This window comes from Physella acuta, unplaced genomic scaffold (assembly GCF_028476545.2).
Source record: "Physella acuta isolate Inbredline_101_S28 unplaced genomic scaffold, ASM2847654v3 ptg000435l, whole genome shotgun sequence".
NCBI classification, from domain to species: Eukaryota; Metazoa; Mollusca; class Gastropoda; family Physidae; genus Physella; species Physella acuta.
Genome location: NW_026731954.1, coordinates 190,919 through 212,500, shown reverse-complemented (window position 1 = coordinate 212,500; position 21,582 = coordinate 190,919). Strand labels below are relative to the sequence as shown.

General features: G+C 35.1%; 2 protein-coding genes across 2 annotated transcripts in view; one reads left to right on the top strand and one right to left on the bottom strand.

Moving 5' to 3' along the window:
* LOC131942960 (cubilin-like) overlaps positions 1-21,582 on the top strand; it is a 76,689-nt gene that overhangs the window by 37,194 nt on the left and 17,913 nt on the right. The gene's annotated exons all lie outside the window — the stretch shown is intronic.
* LOC131942955 (uncharacterized) lies at positions 93-2,514 on the bottom strand. Its single transcript, XM_059302926.1, has 3 exons — positions 2,250-2,514; positions 1,837-2,060; positions 93-140 (listed from the first exon to the last, which is right to left on the bottom strand). Exons 1-3 carry the CDS (start codon positions 2,403-2,405, stop codon positions 104-106), a joined length of 417 nt encoding a protein of 138 aa, XP_059158909.1. The 5' UTR covers positions 2,406-2,514; the 3' UTR covers positions 93-103.

Genomic DNA, 21,582 nt, shown 5'->3' with positions numbered 1-21,582 from the left:
ACAGTTTAGAATACTTATGTTATTTTTTATTTTAATTTTCAATTATTCTGATAATTATATTTTTTGCAAATCAACTGCTTCCGCCAGCATCGATGTGTCGATCTTATGGCATAGCGGCCTTTATGTATGGTAAGATCCATCTATAGAGTAGAAAATCAATAACTTCTGATTAACATGTTACATTAATGACGTATATTCTGGCAGTGTACAGGACAGTTTTTTAAATTAGATCTTAAATTATTGATATAAATGCAAAACATTTGGTATACAAGTTACGTTATTAGGGGGGGGGGGGTTGTGACCTACTTAGGTATTATTTTTTATTATTTAGTTTTTCATTTGTGTAATAGACCCCTGGTGGTCTAGTGGTTATAATCCCGCGCGCTCACGGTGGCGGCTGGGGTTCGATTTTCCGCTTTAAATCCAGGTGGACAGCCCATAATCAGAAGGGTCGCCATGCCTGGAATGTGCTTACTTGGAGGTAGTCCAGACCAGACATTCTTAGAGCAGTTTACCAGACATTCCGGGAGAGATTGCCGCATTTGTGATGCCATATTGTATTCTATAGTTTAAAGTAGCATTTTTTCCCTATTACTTGTGATTTTAGTATCATTCTGTGCCTTAGGTTAATTTCCTATAAGCTGTGTTGATTTCCTAGTGCCATCTCTGTGATATTTGTTAACTATTGTTTTCTCTTCAACGCGTAAGTTGGGTTTTGGCTCATTTTGTATATTTATAATATTTGTATAGAACTAGAGTCATATTTTGTTCTTGCACTCATTTTAAAAGGTTATTAATGGATTAAAATTGTTGTTAGTCACAAGAGTTCATCATGTCTTTCCCCTAGAAGTTATTTACGAGTCCACGTTGAGTTTTTGTGTCTGATACTCTCCTAGTTGTTGTCATCTGTTATTAACCATTCAAAAAGAATCCGGTACATTCGCTAGCTTTACCCCCTGGTAGAGTAGCGTTCGTAATAGGGGGGGGGGGTATGTCGGGGTAGCATGTGCGGGGGTGTATCTTTGAACTCAGGCTCGCAAATATGTTGGTCTATATTAATTTGTACTTAAAAGCTACCGTGGGCCGAATGGTTCTTTTTAAACAAATTAAAAAAAAAAACATTATAGTACATAACGTTTTTACGATAGAGGTTCGATGAAATTTTTTTATTAGTTCCACAACACTTTTCAAAAGGGTCTTCCATAAACGATGTCCAACTACTAGGGACAGTGGTTATAAATTTTGAGATTCAGATGCATTTTAAAAGTGAATTTTAGCTAATATTGCGCATTATCAAAAGTAATTTTTTTTATAAATTGTCATATATGCTAATTAATGTACTCAGAAAAAAACAGAGCTCAGAAAATATTTTAGAAAGAAATCGATGCTTTTAACAGACAAAACATTTAGGCTGAAGTTGACGTCTATTTAGATATGGGGTCCGGCGCAAGAAGGGACTTCGGTTAAAATTTGTAATAGACAAGAGGGGGTGTCCTAAGCAAGAAAATTTTTGGTTGTGGGTTATTTTATAAGTTGGTAATTGACATAGGAGGAAAAAAGGGGGGGGGGGGATATCAGGGAAGAATGTAGGGCGGGGGGTAGTTATGTACAGCTGTGAACGGGTTCGTCCTAGGCCCGTAAGATCCATATATATAACTATGAAATATACCGAACAACTTGGTGATGTTAAAAGAGCTACTTAATAAACTTCCCTTTAGTGTAATAACAATATGCACAAGGATGAACTACGAATGAATATGGGTAGTATATAAAGACATGGTAGAGATAGATCATGCTTCATAAAGAAGAGTATACAGACAGAACATGTTCTCTTACCCGACATACTCCTGCTGTGTGAGTTTCGCGTCGTTGTTTTGATTCATTTTCTGACGCAAGCGTCCAAAATCTTTATCGTCTAAAACTGTGTCATTGTTCACGTCGTAAGCAGCAAACAGACGCATAGCTGCCTCAGCTTTGGAGTTCTTGAAAGCGTTGAGAAAAACTGTCTTGTACTCTTCTTTGTCGATTACCCCGTTATTATTACCGATTTTGTCTGAATACTGTTTGATTTTGAGAGTTAAAAAATTAATATATTTCTGATATTTTGGTCTCCAAATCGTTTTAACATTTTTCGATAGGAAATACGTAATTTTAATATTTTTTTTTCCTTCATTAATTCCAATGCATTTAAAATAGATTTTAAGTAATTGATTTAATAACCGAAATGTGTTCATGACAAGTTCACCTACCAGTAGATCTTTTGAAATCTCATCCACAGTAAGGTCGCCGTCGCCGTTGATGTCCGCTGTTGTGTACTTTTTTTTGGCTATTGCTTCCGCGTCAAAAGCTATTGTTAGTACAGGCAGCAGAAGCAAAAGGAGAATCGAAGTCTTGTCCATCTTCATCAATGGCAGTCAGCTATAGCTTATAGCTGTCCTTCGTTACGTAGAGCTAGATTGGAGAGTATGATGTTTTTGTAGTTGAAGATGTATTTCAGCTGTAGAGTAACGCGATATGACGGGTTTTATTTCTAGCGCTTAACCAAGCTGTAGAGCTGTTGTAAACTTTTCGTCCCCTTTGATTTATTATTGAAATGATTAGGCGTGAAGCTAATTAAATGTTTAATTGATCTCTTACATGCATGCGTGCACAGTAAATTCGTACGTGATGATGGTGTGGTTACAATGTAAGTTTCGGTGACCTGGTTACGTAGGTGCAATTACAGTGAGAATGTTACAGTGACGTGGTGACAGTGACGTGGTTTTAGTGACGTAATTACCGTGACGTAATTACTGTGACGTGGTTACAGTGAAGCGATGGTGTGATCACTATACCAAGCCGCTTTTACTTTCTCTAACCTAAGACATCAGAACTGGGTGAACTCATAGACTTTCTATAGTCTTCAGTCGTATGCTCTACCATCCGACCACGCCGTCCTATATATTGGAAGCAGAAGATGGGTCAATTTGGGTCAATATATTGAAATTGTGTGCTTTAGTTAGCAAAAAATGACGATAGTGAATTATTTTGAGTTATTATGAACGTAGGAAGTGATTGAAAAAGTTATTTTCTCTTTACGTATACTACATGTAACGCACGATAGAGAGTTAACAGCCAAGGAGCAGTAATCAGGATCCGATCTAGTTTTTGGGCCTGTGGGTCGATAATTGTTTATCTTGTGTTGTGCTCTTGTGACCAATTTTTTCTATCTCATGTGATCTCTAGCCGATTTGAGTTGGGTAGCGTCAGAATGACACGACGAAAATAAAACGTGATATTATGTTGTAATTTGTTTAATTGAAAGAATTTTTTTTTCAAAACCCGAACAGGCCAGTGAAGAGTTTCTTATAACCGTATTTTGTGTTATATATATATATATATATATATATATATATATATATATATATATATATATATATATATATATATATATATATATATATACAGATATATAGGCCTATATATATATATATATATATATATATATATATTTGGGGGGGCTAACAAATTTTTTTGCGGGGTGGCCCTTTTTTCCTAGTTCCGCCACTGTTTATGCCACTCATAATAACCGATAACCTAAACTGGAATTGTTGTCTTATGAATATATACTAGTGCAGTATATTATAGAAAAGATTATAACTAGTTGGGCATGTTGATATAAATCTGGTTATGTTAATCACTTTTGGTACTTGCTTGTCACACTGAACCTCAGTAAATGACCATCACACCCTATCCCCACTAAGGCAGTGTGACATTCACGTAGACTGAAAATAAAAGATCGATACAATGGATCATTGCGTGTAATAGATCTTTCTGTACCTTAAAATATACCTCAAACGGACATCTGTGTATGTATTTTAAATATTGTAAAAATATGAGGATTGATGTATTGAAAGCTTTTTAGATAAAACAGAATAAGCAAAACTATTGATGTATTGAAATTTGTTAAACAGAACCAAATGACTTGATCTGGATGAAATAACTTCAAAGAACCACCACCATATTCATAACCACTATACCAATCTGTAACCAGCTTATACATTGAACCACCAATACCAAACTGTAACTACCAACATATTTATAACCACTATACCAATCTGTAACCAGCTTATACATTGAACCACCAAAACTAAACTGTAACCACCAACATATTCATAGCCACTCTACCAATCTGTAACCAGCTTATACATTGAACCACCAATACTAAACTGTAACCACCAACATATTTATAACCACAATATCAATCTTTCACCAGATTATACAATAAACCACCAATACTAAACTGTAACCACCAACATATTCATAACCAATATACCAATCTGTAACCAGCTTATACATTGAACCACCAATACTAAACTGTAACTACCAACATATTTATAACCACCATACCAACCTGTCACCAGCGAATACGTTAAACCACCAATACTAAACTGTAAACACCAACATATTCATAGCCACTATACCAATCTGTAACCAGCTTATACATTGAATCACCAATACTAAACTGTAACTACCAACATATTTATAACCAACATACAAACCTGTCACCAGCGTATACATTAAACCATCAATACTAAACTGTAACTACCAACATATTTATAACCACCATACCAATCTTTCACCAGCTTATACATTGAACCACCAATACCAAACTGTAACCACCAACATATTTATAACCACCATACCAACCTGTCACCAGCGCATACGTTAAACCACCAATACTAAACTGTAACCACCAATATATTCATAGCCACTATACCAATCTGTAACCAGCTTTTACATTGAACCACCAATACCAAACTGTAACTACCAACATATTTATAACCACTATACCAATCTGTAACCAGTTTATACATTGAACCACCAATACCAAACTGTAACTACCAACATATTTATAACCACCATACCAACCTGTCACCAGCGTATACATTAAAACACCAATACTAAACTGTAACCACCAACATATTCATAGCCACTATACCAAATCTGTAACCAGCTTATACATTGAACCACCAATACCAAACTGTAACTACCAACATATTTATAACCACTATACCAATCTGTAACCAGCTTATACATTAAACCACCAATACTAAACTGTAACCACCAACATATTCATAGCCACTATACCAAATCTGTAACCAGCTTATACATTGAACCACCAATACCAAACTGTAACCACCAACATATTTATAACCACAAGATCAATCTTTCACCAGATTATACAATAAACCACCAATACTAAACTGTAACCACCAACATATTCATAACCAATATACCAATCTGTAACCAGCTTATACATTGAACCACCAATACTAAACTGTAACTACCAACATATTTATAACCACCATACCAACCTGTCACCAGCGTATACGTTAAACCACCAATACTAAACTGTAAACACCAACATATTCATAGCCACTATACCAATCTGTAACCAGCTTATACATTGAACCACCAATACTAAACTGTAACTACCAACATATTTATAACCACCATACCAACCTGTCACCAGCGTATACGTTAAACCACCAATACTAAACTGTAAACACCAACATATTCATAGCCACTATACCAATCTGTAACCAGCTTATACATTGAACCACCAATACCAAACTGTAACTACCAACATATTTATAACCACTATACCAATCTGTAACCAGCTTATACATTAAACCACCAATACTAAACTGTAACCACCAACATATTCATAGCCACTATACCAAATCTGTAACCAGCTTATACATTGAACCACCAATACCAAACTGTAACCACCAACATATTTATAACCACAATATCAATCTTTCACCAGATTATACAATAAACCACCAATACTAAACTGTAACCACCAACATATTCATAACCAATATACCAATCTGTAACCAGCTTATACATTGAACCACCAATACTAAACTGTAACTACCAACATATTTATAACCACCATACCAACCTGTCACCAGCGTATACGTTAAACCACCAATACTAAACTGTAAACACCAACATATTCATAGCCACTATACCAATCTGTAACCAGCTTATACATTGAATCACCAATACTAAACTGTAACTACCAACATATTTATAACCAACATACAAACCTGTCACCAGCGTATACATTAAACCATCAATACTAAACTGTAACTACCAACATATTTATAACCACCATACCAATCTGTCACCAGCTTATACATTAAACCACCAATACTAAACTTTAACTACCAACAATTTACGTAACCACCAACAACTACTTGTCACCACCAGAACTTTCACTGAGCTACCAATACCAACCCGTCTCCACAAACCAATTGACAGACCCACCAAATACAAAGTTGTCACCACCAACGTTTTCTACACATATAGATACACTAAAACTAGTAGGTACGTATCAAACTAGTCCCAAAAATACTTTATAGACGACCCAACACCAACCTATGGTATTTAACGCTCACACACAACCACCACCTATGCTTTCTAGAAATACCAACACCTACATATAACCACAGCCCTTATTTATAAATAACACATTTTTTAAATTTCCAACATCCACCTCAATATAAACTTCTCCCTTAAATTTCAAACACATAAAATATATCCTAAACAACTGTCAGAATTCACCAGCTTCCTAAAATCTCCCCTCCCCCTCCATCTAATCTACACAAACTAACACCTACCATTATCCTCAAAGGACTAATCCCATTCTACATCCGTCAACCCGTACAATGATCCTTAAATTATCCCTTCCCTACAAACAATCCCCATTCCCTTTAACCAAACCATACATACTTTTTAATCACGTGCATATTTTTTTCACTGTGTTATAAAGTTTAGGAATATGTATAGTCCAAGTGGCTTAATTGTAGCAGAAAAAAGCTTTTGATGAATGCAACAGGTTTTATTTTTTTAAAACATATGTGTAGAAACTAGTACTGACGATGTGATGCATACCTACTTGTGTGATGTGTACTAACTGGTGTGATGTGTACCAACTGGTGTGATGTATACCAACTGGTGTGATGTTAGAGCTATTGGTGTACCAACTGGTGTGATGTGTACCAACTGGTGTGATGTGTACCAACTGGTGTGATGTGTACCAACTGGTGTGATGTGTACCTACTGGTGTGATGTGATGTGTACCAACTGGTGTGATGTGTACCAACTGGTGTGATGTGTACCAACTGGTGTGATGTGTACCAACTGGTGTGATGTGTACCAACTTATGTGATGTGTACCAACTGGTGTGATGTTTACCTATTGGTGTACCAACTGTTGTGATGTGTACCAACTTATGTGATGTGTACCAACTGGTGTGATGTTTACCTATTGGTATACCAACTGGTGTGATGTGTACCAACTGATGAGATGTGTACCTACCGGACCCCACCAGTCTATACGCATTCAACGAACCCTGCTCAACAGTTCTATCGTCCACACTGACAAAATCCGATCGTGAATCATATGAGTCGGGTGTGTGTCATGACCCCGCAAAACCCCTCAGACTGACTCACCGAACACCTGGGGTTCGATTGAACTAGGATAAAAAATAACTGTAATGGCCTGATATATATCTCTTAGTGTTATGAGCTGATGTTTAAAATAAAACAAATTTTACAAAAAAACTTTATAGCAACAAAAGTTTAAATGCAATGAAAATAAGAAAGTAAAATCAATATGGTTTTTTAATAAAAGTTTTGGTAGCCAAAATATGTAAAATTCTCAGGAGCTACCAAAACTTTAATTAAAGAAAAAAAGTAGTTTTATGTTACATATTTTAGTGCATTTAAAAGCTTATTGCTATACAAGTTTTTATATTTGTTTTATTTCCTACTTTTAAGTGAATCCTAATTTATGAAATTCCACACGACTAAAAATATTTGCTTTTAAAACACCATCATTAGCTCGCGATATCTAAAAAGCATTTATCTGCCCAGTGAAAAGCAGTCGCCAGTGACCTCATTTTACAGACAACAGCAAGGTAAAAAAAAAGAAGGATTGTTCTTAATCTTATTACCTCCTTTTAGTTTCAAACAAACCTTTCTAAAACCAAGATTTTAAATGCACTGAAACAAGAAAATAAAACTAGTTGCTTTCTTTCATAAAAGCTTTGGTTGCTCAAATATGTAAAAGATGTCATGAGTAACCAAAGCTTTTGTGAAAGAAAACAAACTAGTTTTATTTTCATATTTTCAGTGCGTTTTAAAGCGTGTTATTAAAAACGTTTTTTTTATATTAATTTTATTTTCTACATTTTTAGCGCTTCCTAATTTATGAAGTCGACACGGCTAAAAATATTTGCTTTAAAACACCATAAGTAGATCGCGATATCTAAAAGTCGATTACTTGCAACGTGAAAGCAGCCGCCTGAGGTCATATTTTTTACAGACGACAGCAAGTTCTAATCCCCCCCCCCCTTCTTTTCTAATCGTTTAAAAACTTTATTACCTGCCCCTAATAGCCTTCACTAAATCGACCTTCTCCGCGACTCAGGGGCGGAACTACAGTGCCGCCAGACCCCGCAATGCGGGGGGGGGGGGGGGGGCACGCCATTTAGGGGCCCAACAGCCGACCATAATAAAAAAAAAATTTATAGTTAAAAAAAAATAATTTTTTCCTGCATTTTTGACTTGATGGTTGTTTTGCAAAAAGAATACCGTAGATTAGATTATCTTTATTCTATAGACACCACCCCACGCTCTTGTATATTCTTTTTCCCTTTATTTTTAAACCAATGTGAAAGCCGAGTCCTCTTTCATAGATAAGCAAACGTTCAAACCACTTCCATGACTTATTTCCCTTTTTAAAGAGTCAAATGGGTGCTCGTAAGCTCCTTTTAATAGATTTGCACTAAACAAATTAAAAAAAAAACAATTACTTCTCTTAATTATTTTTTTTATAAAATACTTACTAAAGAATGACATTGTATAAAAAGGAAATGTATTTAAAATGAATAATATAAATACGAAAAAACATAAAAATAAACATAACACGAGACACCATTACTGATACAAAGCTTTCATGTTTTATATTCTTTTGACCGACAAATGTTTAGAGGTCTTACAGCACAAATAAAATACAACTGATTTTCAAAACACGCTAATTTCAATTTTATATATGAATATAAATATATGTACACACACACACACACATATATATACATATAATTATATATATATATATATATATATATATATATATATATATATATATATATATATATATATATATATATATATATATATATATATATATATATATATATATAAATGTACATATATAAATGTACAATATATATGTATATATATAGGGGGGGGGGGCTAAAAAAAATTTTTGCGGGGTGGCCCTTTATTTTTAGTTCCGCCACTGCCGCGACTGCAAACATTCAACGTGAACCACAGCTCACCTGACTGGTCGATTAATAAAGTATAGCAGTCTAGCTAGTTTTCTCCCCTTCTGTTATTGAACAAAGAAGACCATCGACTGATTTAAATTTTGTTATCCCTCCTTAGTATTGAAATCGTTTAATTAATTTTTAATGACTAATTAAACATCTAATGCAATTACAAAATAGACTTGTTTTGTCATCGAAGTGGAACGTATCTAGAAAGTTTAAACGAAATCGCTGCATTAGAAGTGGGTCAAAATTGAGTTACAATATTTGCAACAAACCAACAAACAAAGAAATAAGCAAACAGACGTTACGGACTAAATAAATGCTTGTAAAAATATTATGTTTCACCTTTTTATTGATGCTGCTAACTACCTGAAGTTGCTATTCAACTAAAGCTGCTAGTTAACTAAAGCTGCAAGTTAACAGAAGCTGCTAACTGTAGCTATTAACTAACAGAAGCTGCTAACTGAAGATGCTGCTAACTTACTGAAGGTCCTTACAAACTGAAGCTATTAACTAACTAAAGCTACTAACTAACTAAAGCTGCTAACTAACTTAAGCTGCTAACTGAAACTGCTTACTAACTGAAACTGCTAACCAAATGAAGCTACTAACTGAAGTTGCTAACTAACTGAAGCTGAGAACTAACGGCAGTTACTAACTAACTAAAGCTGTTATTTTACTGAAGTTGCTAGCTATCCGAGGCTACTAAGTAACTAAGGCTGCTAACTAACTGAAGCTGCTCTGAAACTAACCTTACTCGCCATTGCCTTCGACAAGGCTTACTAACAGGTTTCCCATTTATTTGTAGACAAAACAAACAATCTAGACTTTCAACAACGAAATATAACGAAAAAAAAACCAACAAATCATCGAGTCGTTAAAAATGTACTATCGATTAAAACAATAATTCATTAAACTTTATTTATTTTGCCGCAGTCCCGAATGTTAAAAATGAACAATTGATTTTATGAAGCGTCGAGCATCAAGTCCACACTTGTTTAAAATTAAAGTTTGAAATATTTTTTTGTTTATACTGAGAATTATAAAATTATGGCTGGCTGTTGCTTTAACAACGGAGTGAATCTAATAACATATAGTTTTAAAAAACCCGAATTATTGATCGAGCAGATCAAAGTAAATAATGACTGTCACAGATAACAATTTTACGTGCATGTGTTCTTAACTAATTAAAAGACCGGAATGAGGCGTTGTTTGTGTAACGATAAAACAGCAGACGTGAAAAAATGTTTGTTTAAACTCGGAATTTAATTTAAGACAAACACGAAATTATAAAATTTAATTCTAGCTTAAACAAATTTGAATTTTTTAATAATTTAGGAAACATTTTCTTTGCAGCAACCTACAGGTGTTTCGATTATTGCACAATCATGTGTGTGTTTATTCTATTAAATTTAACTGTTATTAAAATTTTACCCAATACTTCATTTTTAAGTTTGAAGATTTTTTGCTATTTGATCAATATACATGTGGAAATATTTACTTTAAAACCTGGACACAGATCCGAATTTTTGTTATATGCAATAAACCTTGCTGCTAGCAAAGCTGCCTTAGTCCTCAAGATTTCTGCGTCATGGCGTCTTCAAACCAAACTCAAATCGTACTAGCCCCTGACCAAAGCGTGAACAGACTGTACAGCGATGTCCTCTTCACATTTGATAGCATCATTCTACCTGTCGTTGACTTATGGGGGATGTTCACTAACAGCGTCAACGTTGTCGTCTTCTTGAAGATGGGCTGTAACGACAGCATCAACACAGCCCTGTTCATGTTGACGGTGTCCGATCTGCTGTACTTCCTTCGAGGCTTGTGTCTAGACGTCTGCTCTTACATGTCCAGCTTTCTACCAGGTCTGGTCTGGTACCTCGACCCCGTGTGGGTCGGTTGGATACTTATCTGGTACGGCAAGTTCCTCTATGATATCTCCAGCACCACAACCTCATTCATCGCTTTCGCCAGATGCTGCATCGTCGTCATGCCGCTTAAATTCAAATCAACCTTCACCAAATCTCGAACCATCCGCGTCATTATAGGTATCTACATTTTTATGCTGATCCAGTACCTCCCGATCTTTACCACGCAAGGGTTCGAACCCGTGTTTGACGTAAAATTCAATAAGACACGTCTTACTCTCTGGACGTCAGACAACCGTAAAGATATAGTACGCATCGTCAACGACATCTTGAGCAGAAACGTCTTCCTAGTCAGCAACGTCGTCGTGACTGTTTGCTGTCTCTTTGTTTTGATTTACGGGCTAGCAACCGCCTCCAAAGTCAGGAGATCAATGCAGAATAGCCTCGATAAAAACGACAAAAACGGATCTCTCCTATCTTTCAAGGACTTGAGGATTGTAAAAATGATAACTCTTGTCACTCTTGTGTCAATTATTTGTAGTCTCCCCTTGCTTTTTATCTCGATTTTCCGACTCATTTTCCCCGAATTCAGCGGCGGAAAATCGTACAGCCAGTTGTTTAATTTGATGAACTTTATCTCGAGTTTCGCCGTTAGGTTTAATTTGGCCATTAATTTAGTAATTTACTACAACTTCAACAAGCAGTTCAAAACGACGTTGAGGTCCCTGTGTTGTATCGGCAGTCCGTTCTCTTTTAAAGGAAAGAAAAAAAACAGCACTGATGGGATCTTGAGTGTCGATGCTTAGACGGTATACGCCAACTGAACAATATACAGTTTAGAGGAGCTGCTTGTGACGGCTTCTGATGAGGGAATAAGTCCGCACTGTTCGACTTACACCAAGATAACACAAAAATTCGTCTGCTGCTTTAACCCTGTAATTGGTAACGTGAAACGTATGAGCACAAATGAGTTAATTAAAACAACACAACGAAGCAAAATTTTAAGAAATACACAGACTATCTCACTTTGCTTTTAGTAACAGTTTACGTTTATTTCTATATTTACTGATTTTTCTATGTCGTAATCATATTTTTAGCCACCTATTTTAGCGGCGCCTTTGCAGGCGGTGTTTATCTATAATGTCTATATTGTCACAACGACAGAAGATACTTAGTAAATAAGCGTTGGTTCTCTATAATTCTTCCTACTGTTACAGCCTTGTTATAAATTCTTCAAGCAACCAACATTTGCAAAATGTAGTAATCCCCGTGCTTAGACACTATTTGGACTACATGTGCTGATTTTGAATGTATTTCTTTTGGAAATTCGCCGAAATCAAACGAATTCCTATTAACAGACATGATGAATTCGTCAACTACACTTTTCTTAGTTTAAATTAACTCTATCTATATACTACTACAACTCAAGGTTTTTAACGTGTTTGTATATTTATTTGTGTTTTTTTATTTGTCTATTTGGCTACAGGAGAGAATCTGTTCTATTGTAGAGCTGTAAAATACCTATTTAGGAAGAGAATAAATGTCCTTTTTGATCAAACTGTTAATCACACATTTATTTATTGATATATGCATTGGTAGATTAACCACTTTAATTATAAAAGTTCAGAACAATGACTTTACTTATAGAGACGTCACATAATTTATTTACTTTATTTAACAATAATGGCGGCTTCCATCGAAGATTTTGTTGCCCATTCATACGTTTGATGCATTGTAAAGCTAATTTTCTGTCGGTTATAGCTTTTACGATACGCCCGTTTGCTATTTTTATTAGGTTCCAACACTATTTTCAATTTTCAACAGTTCTTCTAATTTGAGTATACAATAAAGTTATCTAGATCTAGAGATCAGCTGTCGGAGGAATGGAAAGTCAATCCTAGATCTAAATTGTAGAATCTAGGTAAAAAAAAATTAAACAGTTAAAAATAAAATCATATATTAAAAACACGATCAATTATTGAGTTTGTTTATAAAACTGTGTTAGTACTTAAATATTTGATATACATTTTTGCTTTTATAGCATCAATGATCATCTAATTCGAGAATACATGGGATTTATCTATCTAGGTTCTAGATCTAGATCTAGAAAAACGTACGTAGCTCTAAATCATATTTGAATGAAATAGTTCATTTCTTTTTATTCTAAACTCGGCAGATGACGTAATTAGTTTCGTGCTCTTTTAGTGTAAACAATAAGCGACGTCATTGTTAAATGCGTTCTTGTCCCAAGTATAAACACTTTTCCGGTTGCACAATTAAAATTGTTTTTCTACATTCGAATACGCCTCTATTTTTTTATTTTTCTTCTATAAATGAAATTGTGGTTATACATTTAAAACATCTAACATTATTTTTGGTGCGCGGACCTTTGACCACAGGTGCTTTGACCATAGGGGGTTTGACCATAGGGGGTTTGACCACAGCGGAGCTTTGACCATAGGGGCTTTGACCATAGGAGGTTTGACCACAGTGGGCCTTTGACCATAGCGGTGCTTTGACCATAGGGGGTTTGATCATAGGGGGTTTGACCATAGGGGGTTTGACCACAGCGGAGCTTTGACCAAAGGGGCTTTGACCATAGGAGGTTTGACCACAGCGGGCCTTTGACCATAGCGGTGCTTTGACCATAGGGGGTTTGATCATAGGGGGTTTCATCCAATCGTCATGAAACTTTGGAAAGTTGTTGAGAATATTCATGGGGAGGTTTTCAAATTCGCGGGGGTGGCGCCCCGGCACTGCGCGATTTGTTTTTTCTCAATATACGGTTTATAAAAATAAAAGTCGATTACGGTTTTACACCGTTCACACGATCGCCATTAAACTTTGTGTAGTTGATATGAACAGTCCAGGGAAGGTTTCTGCAAAACAATTTATTTTAATTTCTTAAGGCCGGCGCCCCGGGGGTGTTCGATGTTTTTTAATATACGGTATATAGAAACGTCGATTGCAGTTTAACACCGTTCATCTGATCGATATCAAACTTTGGGGAGTTGATTAGAACACATCAGGGAAGGGTTCTGCAAAAAAGTCTTTTTTAATCTTCGCAAGGTCGGAGCCCTGGGAGGGTGCGATCTTTTTTCTCTATATACGGAATATAAAAAATAAAGGTCAGATGCGGTTCGACACCTTGCATCCGTGTGCCATGAAACTTTGGCGAGTTGATGAAAATACTTATGAGAAGGTTTCTGTGAACAAAATAATCAAAATATGATATAGGTGGCGCCTGTGAGGGTGCGATATTTTTCAATACACAATTTGGCGCCCAGAGTTCCAGAGCGGCTATGTTAGCACGTGGCATGCGTTAATCATGCACCCGGAATAGCGAATAAGGGGTACTATTAAAGTCAGCGTTAAAACTTCGACAGGCGCAACCGTCGGCGTCCCGTAGATTGCATGATCCGACGCGCCCCGGGCTCCCATGCGAACACTATGGCGCCTACGTTCATTAAAAATCCTATACACTAAAGACACGATGAGCAACTATAATCATAGACTATATCGAACCAGGCGCGTCCCTCGGCGCCCCTGCAGGGTTCAATTTGTCGCCCTGGGCTTTCCCGTGAGCATAATGGCACCTACTTTCGTTCTAAACAGTGCGGTAGACAATGGATAAGATGGGTCGTTACAGTCACTCACTAAATTGAATCAGGTGTGTCAGCCGGCGCCCTGGTAGGGTGCAATTTGGCTGCAAACAAAAATTTTAGTTTCGGACCCCAAAGGCTCAAATGGGTTGCTGAGGGCCCTGTAATACGTTTTTTTTAATAATCAGGAAAATTTACCAAGGTTAGATTATTAACACTGGGTTGTTTCCGTTTGTCCGTAAAATATCCAAACAATTCCAAACGCTACAGTTCTCAAAAGAATGAAAATATTTCCATAAAAAATTAAGTTTAGACGGGCAACTCAAATAAAAAATAAAAGTCAACCTTCTAAAAATAACTTTGTAACGTGAAAAAATCCGCTGTACAGTTTCGTCACTTTGCGAATGCTGCAATTAGCATCTATTTTAAACGAATCAGAAATTGAGATCGAGCTTCTAACAATACACCATTAGTTATGCTAACAAATTGCATTAGCCACACTGATGTTTATAACACGTCAAATATTATTTTTTCTATTGGCGCTCTGGGTTATTCTGTGAGCACTATTTCACTAATCAGGGGCTCCCGAGAGCGCACCTCTACGTCTCTGACACATGAGCGATCACCACAGTGTGTTCAACCTAGTTATCTTGGTGAGTGATTAACGTAAGGTTTTCATGCGGTAGTGTTGGTATTGTAGGTAAACCTGTGTCCCTATATTTATGATCCAACAATAGGCATTGTTTTAATTTAAATAAATAACTCAGTTTTAGAAAACAAGGTCACGCGTCTTAGAACATAGGATTGGTAACGCATTAGACTTTCTCATTAGACGGGTACGCTAGTATATAAATATATATATATATATATATATATATATATATATATATATATATATATATATATATATATATATATATATATATATATATATATATATATATATATATAATTTTGAGACAAAGGCGCTATAAATAGAGTCACGATTTTGTTTATAAATTAATCAAACCTACATGTTTCAGTTAACATGGCTTTAAATCGTTGGAAGAAAGCTTTGTCGATAATGGCTTGTCTCTAACATATAATAATAACAAACTTACTGAATTACATATAAACTACTTTTTTATTTAAAAAAAAATCTTGAAAACCAATAACGCACTTTAAAAAAAAAACTTTAACGACAATATATTCCAAGAAAAGTGTAGATCTCCCAGACTACAAACGCCACTATCCCGTGAAATACACATCGTGATTCACAACTCTAGATGAATACACTCTCTCCACCTCTATCGTAGTTATTTAATCAATTCACATCGAGATCGTAAATCACAATATTCTTTGTACACCTCTAAACATTAACTGACCTCTTCAGTAGCTTATCTACAGGTGATCTGCAGGTGCCTCAGGATATACTGGCAGATATGATCAGTTTATGTAGTTTTAATTATTTCATCTAATCTTGAGGCAATCGGTTTATTTAAATTGTTAAAAAGTCTATTTTAAGAAAACCGTTTTGATAAAAAATGATGTTTTGAGAATTAAAAGAAATTTTCACTTAAGGACCAGGATACGATTGTTTTCAATAATCAATTCACGATTGATTTTATTCTCAAGATTGTTAAAATCTTTAACTTCATTGGATGAAATGATTTTCTATTAAATTAAAACAATGTTTGTGGTCGTATATTAAAGAGGTCAAAGGCAAGACTTTTCTTACGGTGTTTGACAAAGGGTGGGAGAGTGATGGTGGTAGTGGAAGGGGGGGGGGGGGTGAATGTTTAGTTTAAAACTATTGCATTTAAAAAAAAATATATTGAATTCTTGTAGCTACTATGAATAAAATTAGACTTTAAATTTTAATACAAATTTAAAAAAATATATCAATATATTTAACTTTGATCAAACGCATTTGTTTTTTTTTAGTTAGAAATCGGAACGTCTAGACTACAAGTGCAATATGGAACGAGTGTAAGCCTGAAGACGAAGCTCGATTGAGGTTTGCAATTTTGTGATGATGTGTGACAAAAAGGTCAAGAATGAGCGGTCTATTATGGACGACCCTCAGGTATAACTGATACCCACATTGATCATGGCTAGCAGGGGCGGAACTACAGTGCCGCCAGACCCCGCAATGCGGCGGGGGGGGGGGGGGGGGTCCACGCCATTTAAGGGCCCACAGCCGACCATAATAATTTTTTTATAGTTAAAAAAATAATGTGCTAGCATTTTTGACTTGATTGCTGATTTGCAAAAAGATTACCGTAGCTGCGGTTGGAATATCTTTCTTCTATACCACCCCACGCTCATGTATATTCTTTATCCCTTTGTTTTTAAACCACTGTGAAAGCCGAGTCCTCTTTCTCCTGCAATAAAACTTATCAAAGATAAGCAAACGTTCAAACCACTTGCATGACTTATTTCCCTTTTTTTAGTAGTCAAATAGGGGTGCTCATAAGCTCCTTTTAAAAGGTTTGTACTAAACAAATTAAAAAGGAATTACTTCTCTTAATTATTATTCTTCATAAAGTATTTACTAAAGAATGACATTGTACAAAAAGAAAATGAATTTAAAATTAATAATATAAATTAAAAAAAACATAAAAATAAGCATAACACGAGAGACCATTACTTTTACAAAGCTTTCATGTTTTATATTCTTTTGACCACTTAGAGGTTAAAAAGATGTCTTATAGCAGAGATGAAATAAAAGAATTTTCACAAAACACACTAAGGCACTCACACATGACATGATGTTGTAATTTGTTTTAATTGATATATATATATATATATATATATATATATATATATATCAATTAAAACAAATTACAACATCATGTCATAAAAATATTTTTTTGCGGGGTGGCCCTTTTTACTAGTTCCGCCACTGGTGGCTAGTAATTCACTTACTACTACACTATTAAAGTGTTGAGGACACAGCAAAAACTTATAAACTATTATTATATAACTAGTTTTAGATGTGCATGCCAATATCCCCAGGTTCTACTGGCATTTCGCTACCATGCAGCTGAATATACTTTTAAAATCAGCTACATAAAAATAATCAAAAGTTGAACTTGCCAAAATAAACCCTAACATATCAACACTAAATCGAATGCTTTTTAAAATTGTATAATTGCATTTTGTGCATTAACCAAGTTATTGGATAAATGTTGTCCCTTTCATAATCTGATATTATACTAAACGAAAATTATTTTGGTTTATGATTATGCAATTGCAAGTCTTTTAAAGTTTAACATTTGATTTATTTATTTAAAATCTTATATCGCTATTACAGTAAAACATTGGGTTTATTGTAGAGCTAAATGGATTAAACAACCACAACGCAATTACAGGTAAACATTTGATTTATTTTAGAGCTAAGTGCACTGAACAATCCTACATCGCAGTGGTAATAATTTGATTTACACGTTGTTGTAACTATATCCGCATTGCTTTGACATGTTGAAAATAAAGAGCTTTCAATCAACAACAACGCATTTCACCGGATTTCTTCAGGTAGATGTATATTGAGATTTTGCGTAAGAACAAGTAAGATCCGTGATACTTTACCTTAAAATCCATTAACATTGGTACAAGTGATCTCAAATAGAATGCTATATAATGAAGACTTGAAGGCCAATTTCTGCATTTGGTGAAGTGTAAGAGTAAGCGACTTTTGATGTTTCGTTTTTAAAACTGCAGTTAATGTTTATGGATTATGTATTAATATTTCTCCTTGCCATTTTGTAAAGAAAAATTAATTAGTTTATCAAATGTAGTTTACTTTTTTTCCAGATCTTTCGAAATGCAAGTTTCACCATTTGTAATTTACTGCATTCTTAATAGTTTGACAATCTTTGTTTGCTGTCAGACTTACACAGGTAACAACAACAACAACAAAATTTAATCAAATAGAATGATTGTTATTAGCAAGAGTGGTTACATTATTTAAGAAAAAATACGTTTAACTTCTGTGAGGCTATTTTTAATTTTCCAATGGATAAAAATTTTAGCGAAAGAGCCAAGCTACAGAAACAGTCTTCAGAAAAATAAAACTGATGAGTGTTCTATATTAGAGTATAATTTGATTTGTCTATGTAATTTCTCCCGGAAAATGTGTATTATTTGGATTTCCTAAAAATAAATAAATGAATAAGTAAATAATTATGTATAATTTTCATTATATTTCTGTAAAACGCAAAGGGACAAAAACGAATGATCATTTAAAAATATAATAGAAATGAATTAAAAAACTTTTTAAAATAATAAATGAAGTCAGACATTTTTTTTTATTTCTAGCCATTTTTTTTTCTGTCGCCAGAATGCGGTGGAAATCTTGTCGGACCAGGCGGGACTATATCGTCACCAAACTACCCCAGCAGCTACCCCAACAATGCCAAATGCAACTGGACAATCACGGCCGGGGTCAACGAGATTATAAATCTTGAGTAAGTTCACGTTTGTCTTTGTATACTATTTAAAGCTATCACTTGCTCAAAATTAGGTTTATTATTTTTATTTTATTTTCTAGTGAAAACATTTTCGAATAACTCTCCCACATGACTTGTTGCGATAAAATAAAAAGAATAAAAAGGATGGCATGCAGTGCTGGGGGGGGGGGGATTTATTAATTTAATAAGACCTACGGTGACTAGGCTTATGTAGAGTAGTGGCTTATCTTTACGCATGAACTATTGGTAGTTTAATATGCAAATTAAGTGCCGCCTGGGGCAGGGTTTTTCCACACCCAACACAAACGACTGCTCAAGGATGGCCTAATAGATTTACATAGTGGTTCGCTGTATGCCTGCTTAGCAAATTTTGCACTTTAAATGATGATGTTCAGCTCTGGTGTGGGATTCAATGATAGCTAGTTACCGTTAAAAGATATTCTGCCATTGCTGTTTTATAAACAGGATGTGTGATTTAAAGTTGCTTGAAAGCCTTCTAGATAAAGTTTGTACGTGCACTAGCAAAATTTGTTTTATTTCGGGCTCTTTTTTTTTGGGGGGGGGGGGGGGTTGTCATACAGAAACAAGCCACACCCCCATTTTAATATAAATACCTTAAATAAATTGGCATGTGATAGAATTCAAGTTTTATTGAACGTATCTCTGACATTTACACCACCTAAGCAATTTAAAACTCAACCACTCTCAAGCGTTCGTATTGGAAATTCGGTCAATTTACCTATTGTAAATTAATTCATAACTCATTGTGGCAGATAGCCTATTGTACAAAAAGAGACATCCATCATAGAGGGACGCCCTGCAGGCTGTATTTATTTCGGGTAACAGTTTTTGTAGGCCTATTTTCGTTTCCCAATCTATGGCAGCCAACAATGTGAGACGATGTGTGTAATAAACCCACACGAATGTTAACGAAGATAAATAGAAAGACAAACTTGTATATTACAATCTACTTCTTCGTTCATTATTGTAATGTTGGATGTGATTTCCTCTAACTCAATTAATTACGTGTCAATATCGCATGTGCCATTTGGCCCGATGACTCAAATTTCAGCCTAAATTTCTTTCGGGACTAGCCTCCATAGTCTTTGTCCATCTAAGAACAAACTACACGGCAGCAGTTGTTTAAATTTGGAGTGTTCTCTCTTAGATGGGTTGCTGACCCCAGGTATCGAGCCTCATCCCGTGGGTTTGAACTTGGGCTATAATGAGCTTTACCGACCGGACCACGCGGAATCCTAAATAGTATAGTTCAGCAGGCCTATTCATTTTAATTAAATTTACATTACTTAAGTATCCGGCCGCCTGCACTATAGTTTGGACAATGTAGGGTAGAATAAGAATGTCTTTTTAATTCGGCGAATAAAAAACATGTAAATAGGACTGTGTTGTCTCTCCTGAAATTTTTGACAACAAAGTTAGTTATAAGAAGTATACAAAAATAATATATTGTACAATCGAGAGTCTCGAGTTCAAATCCGGGTTCAAATAAGTGGAGCGTCCCAGAGACCACCCAGTTCTGATGGGTACCAAACTCACTTTAGGGAAACACAGGTGGCTTGGCATAGTGCTGACCACGCTATCTCTTCACATGCCGAGGTCTCTGAAGCAGATGAAATCTACTTCATCTGCCCCATGTGTTCTGGGCAAGAGTGGTAAATGATGATGGTGATATAGAACAATAAGTTTACTAACAGCGCATGTAGAATGGTTTAATTAGAGGTCAAAAGTCTTGAAAGATATTTACAAAAAAAAAAAAAAAAAAAAAAAAAAAAAAAACAGAACTGAAGTTAATATGCTTTACAATTAAATTTATAGACATGTTTCTACCTATTATAAAGCCCACTCCCCAAACTGCGTGGTTTGCTTAGCAAATGAACAATTATCTCACGGATAACACTAATTGTCATCAAAGTATATCTAAAATTAAATACATTATTAGTAAATATTTTTCTCTGTAGGTTCAAAATTGTAGATTTCGATGGCTACGTGGACGCATGCCCAGATTATGCTGTTATTTATGACGGAGACAGTATACAGTCACCTGTCATACAGCAGCTATGCAGGTACAAGACGTCTACAGAGTTGTCAAGTCTTTTTGTGCGTTCAACATCAAATAAAGTTTATGTTACTTTTACATCGGACGCCTTCAATCAGAGGCAAGGATTCCTGGCTAACTACTGGACTCATGGTAAACAAGTAATTATTAATGTGATCAAATTGTTGTAATTTTTAGTACGTAATGATTCAAA

Excerpts from the sequence above, each read along its gene's own strand:
- LOC131942955 (XM_059302926.1), bottom strand. The coding sequence starts at position 2,405 with ATGAAGATGGACAAGACTTCGATTCTCCTTTTGCTTCTGCTGCCTGTA. Across the intron at positions 2,061-2,249 it reads AGATTTCAAAAGATCTACTG|TATTCAGACAAAATCGGTAA; the intron begins GTAGGTGAACTT and ends AAAATCAAACAG. Across the intron at positions 141-1,836 it reads ACACAGCAGGAGTATGTCGG|ATGGATCTTACCATACATAA; the intron begins GTAAGAGAACAT and ends TCTACTCTATAG.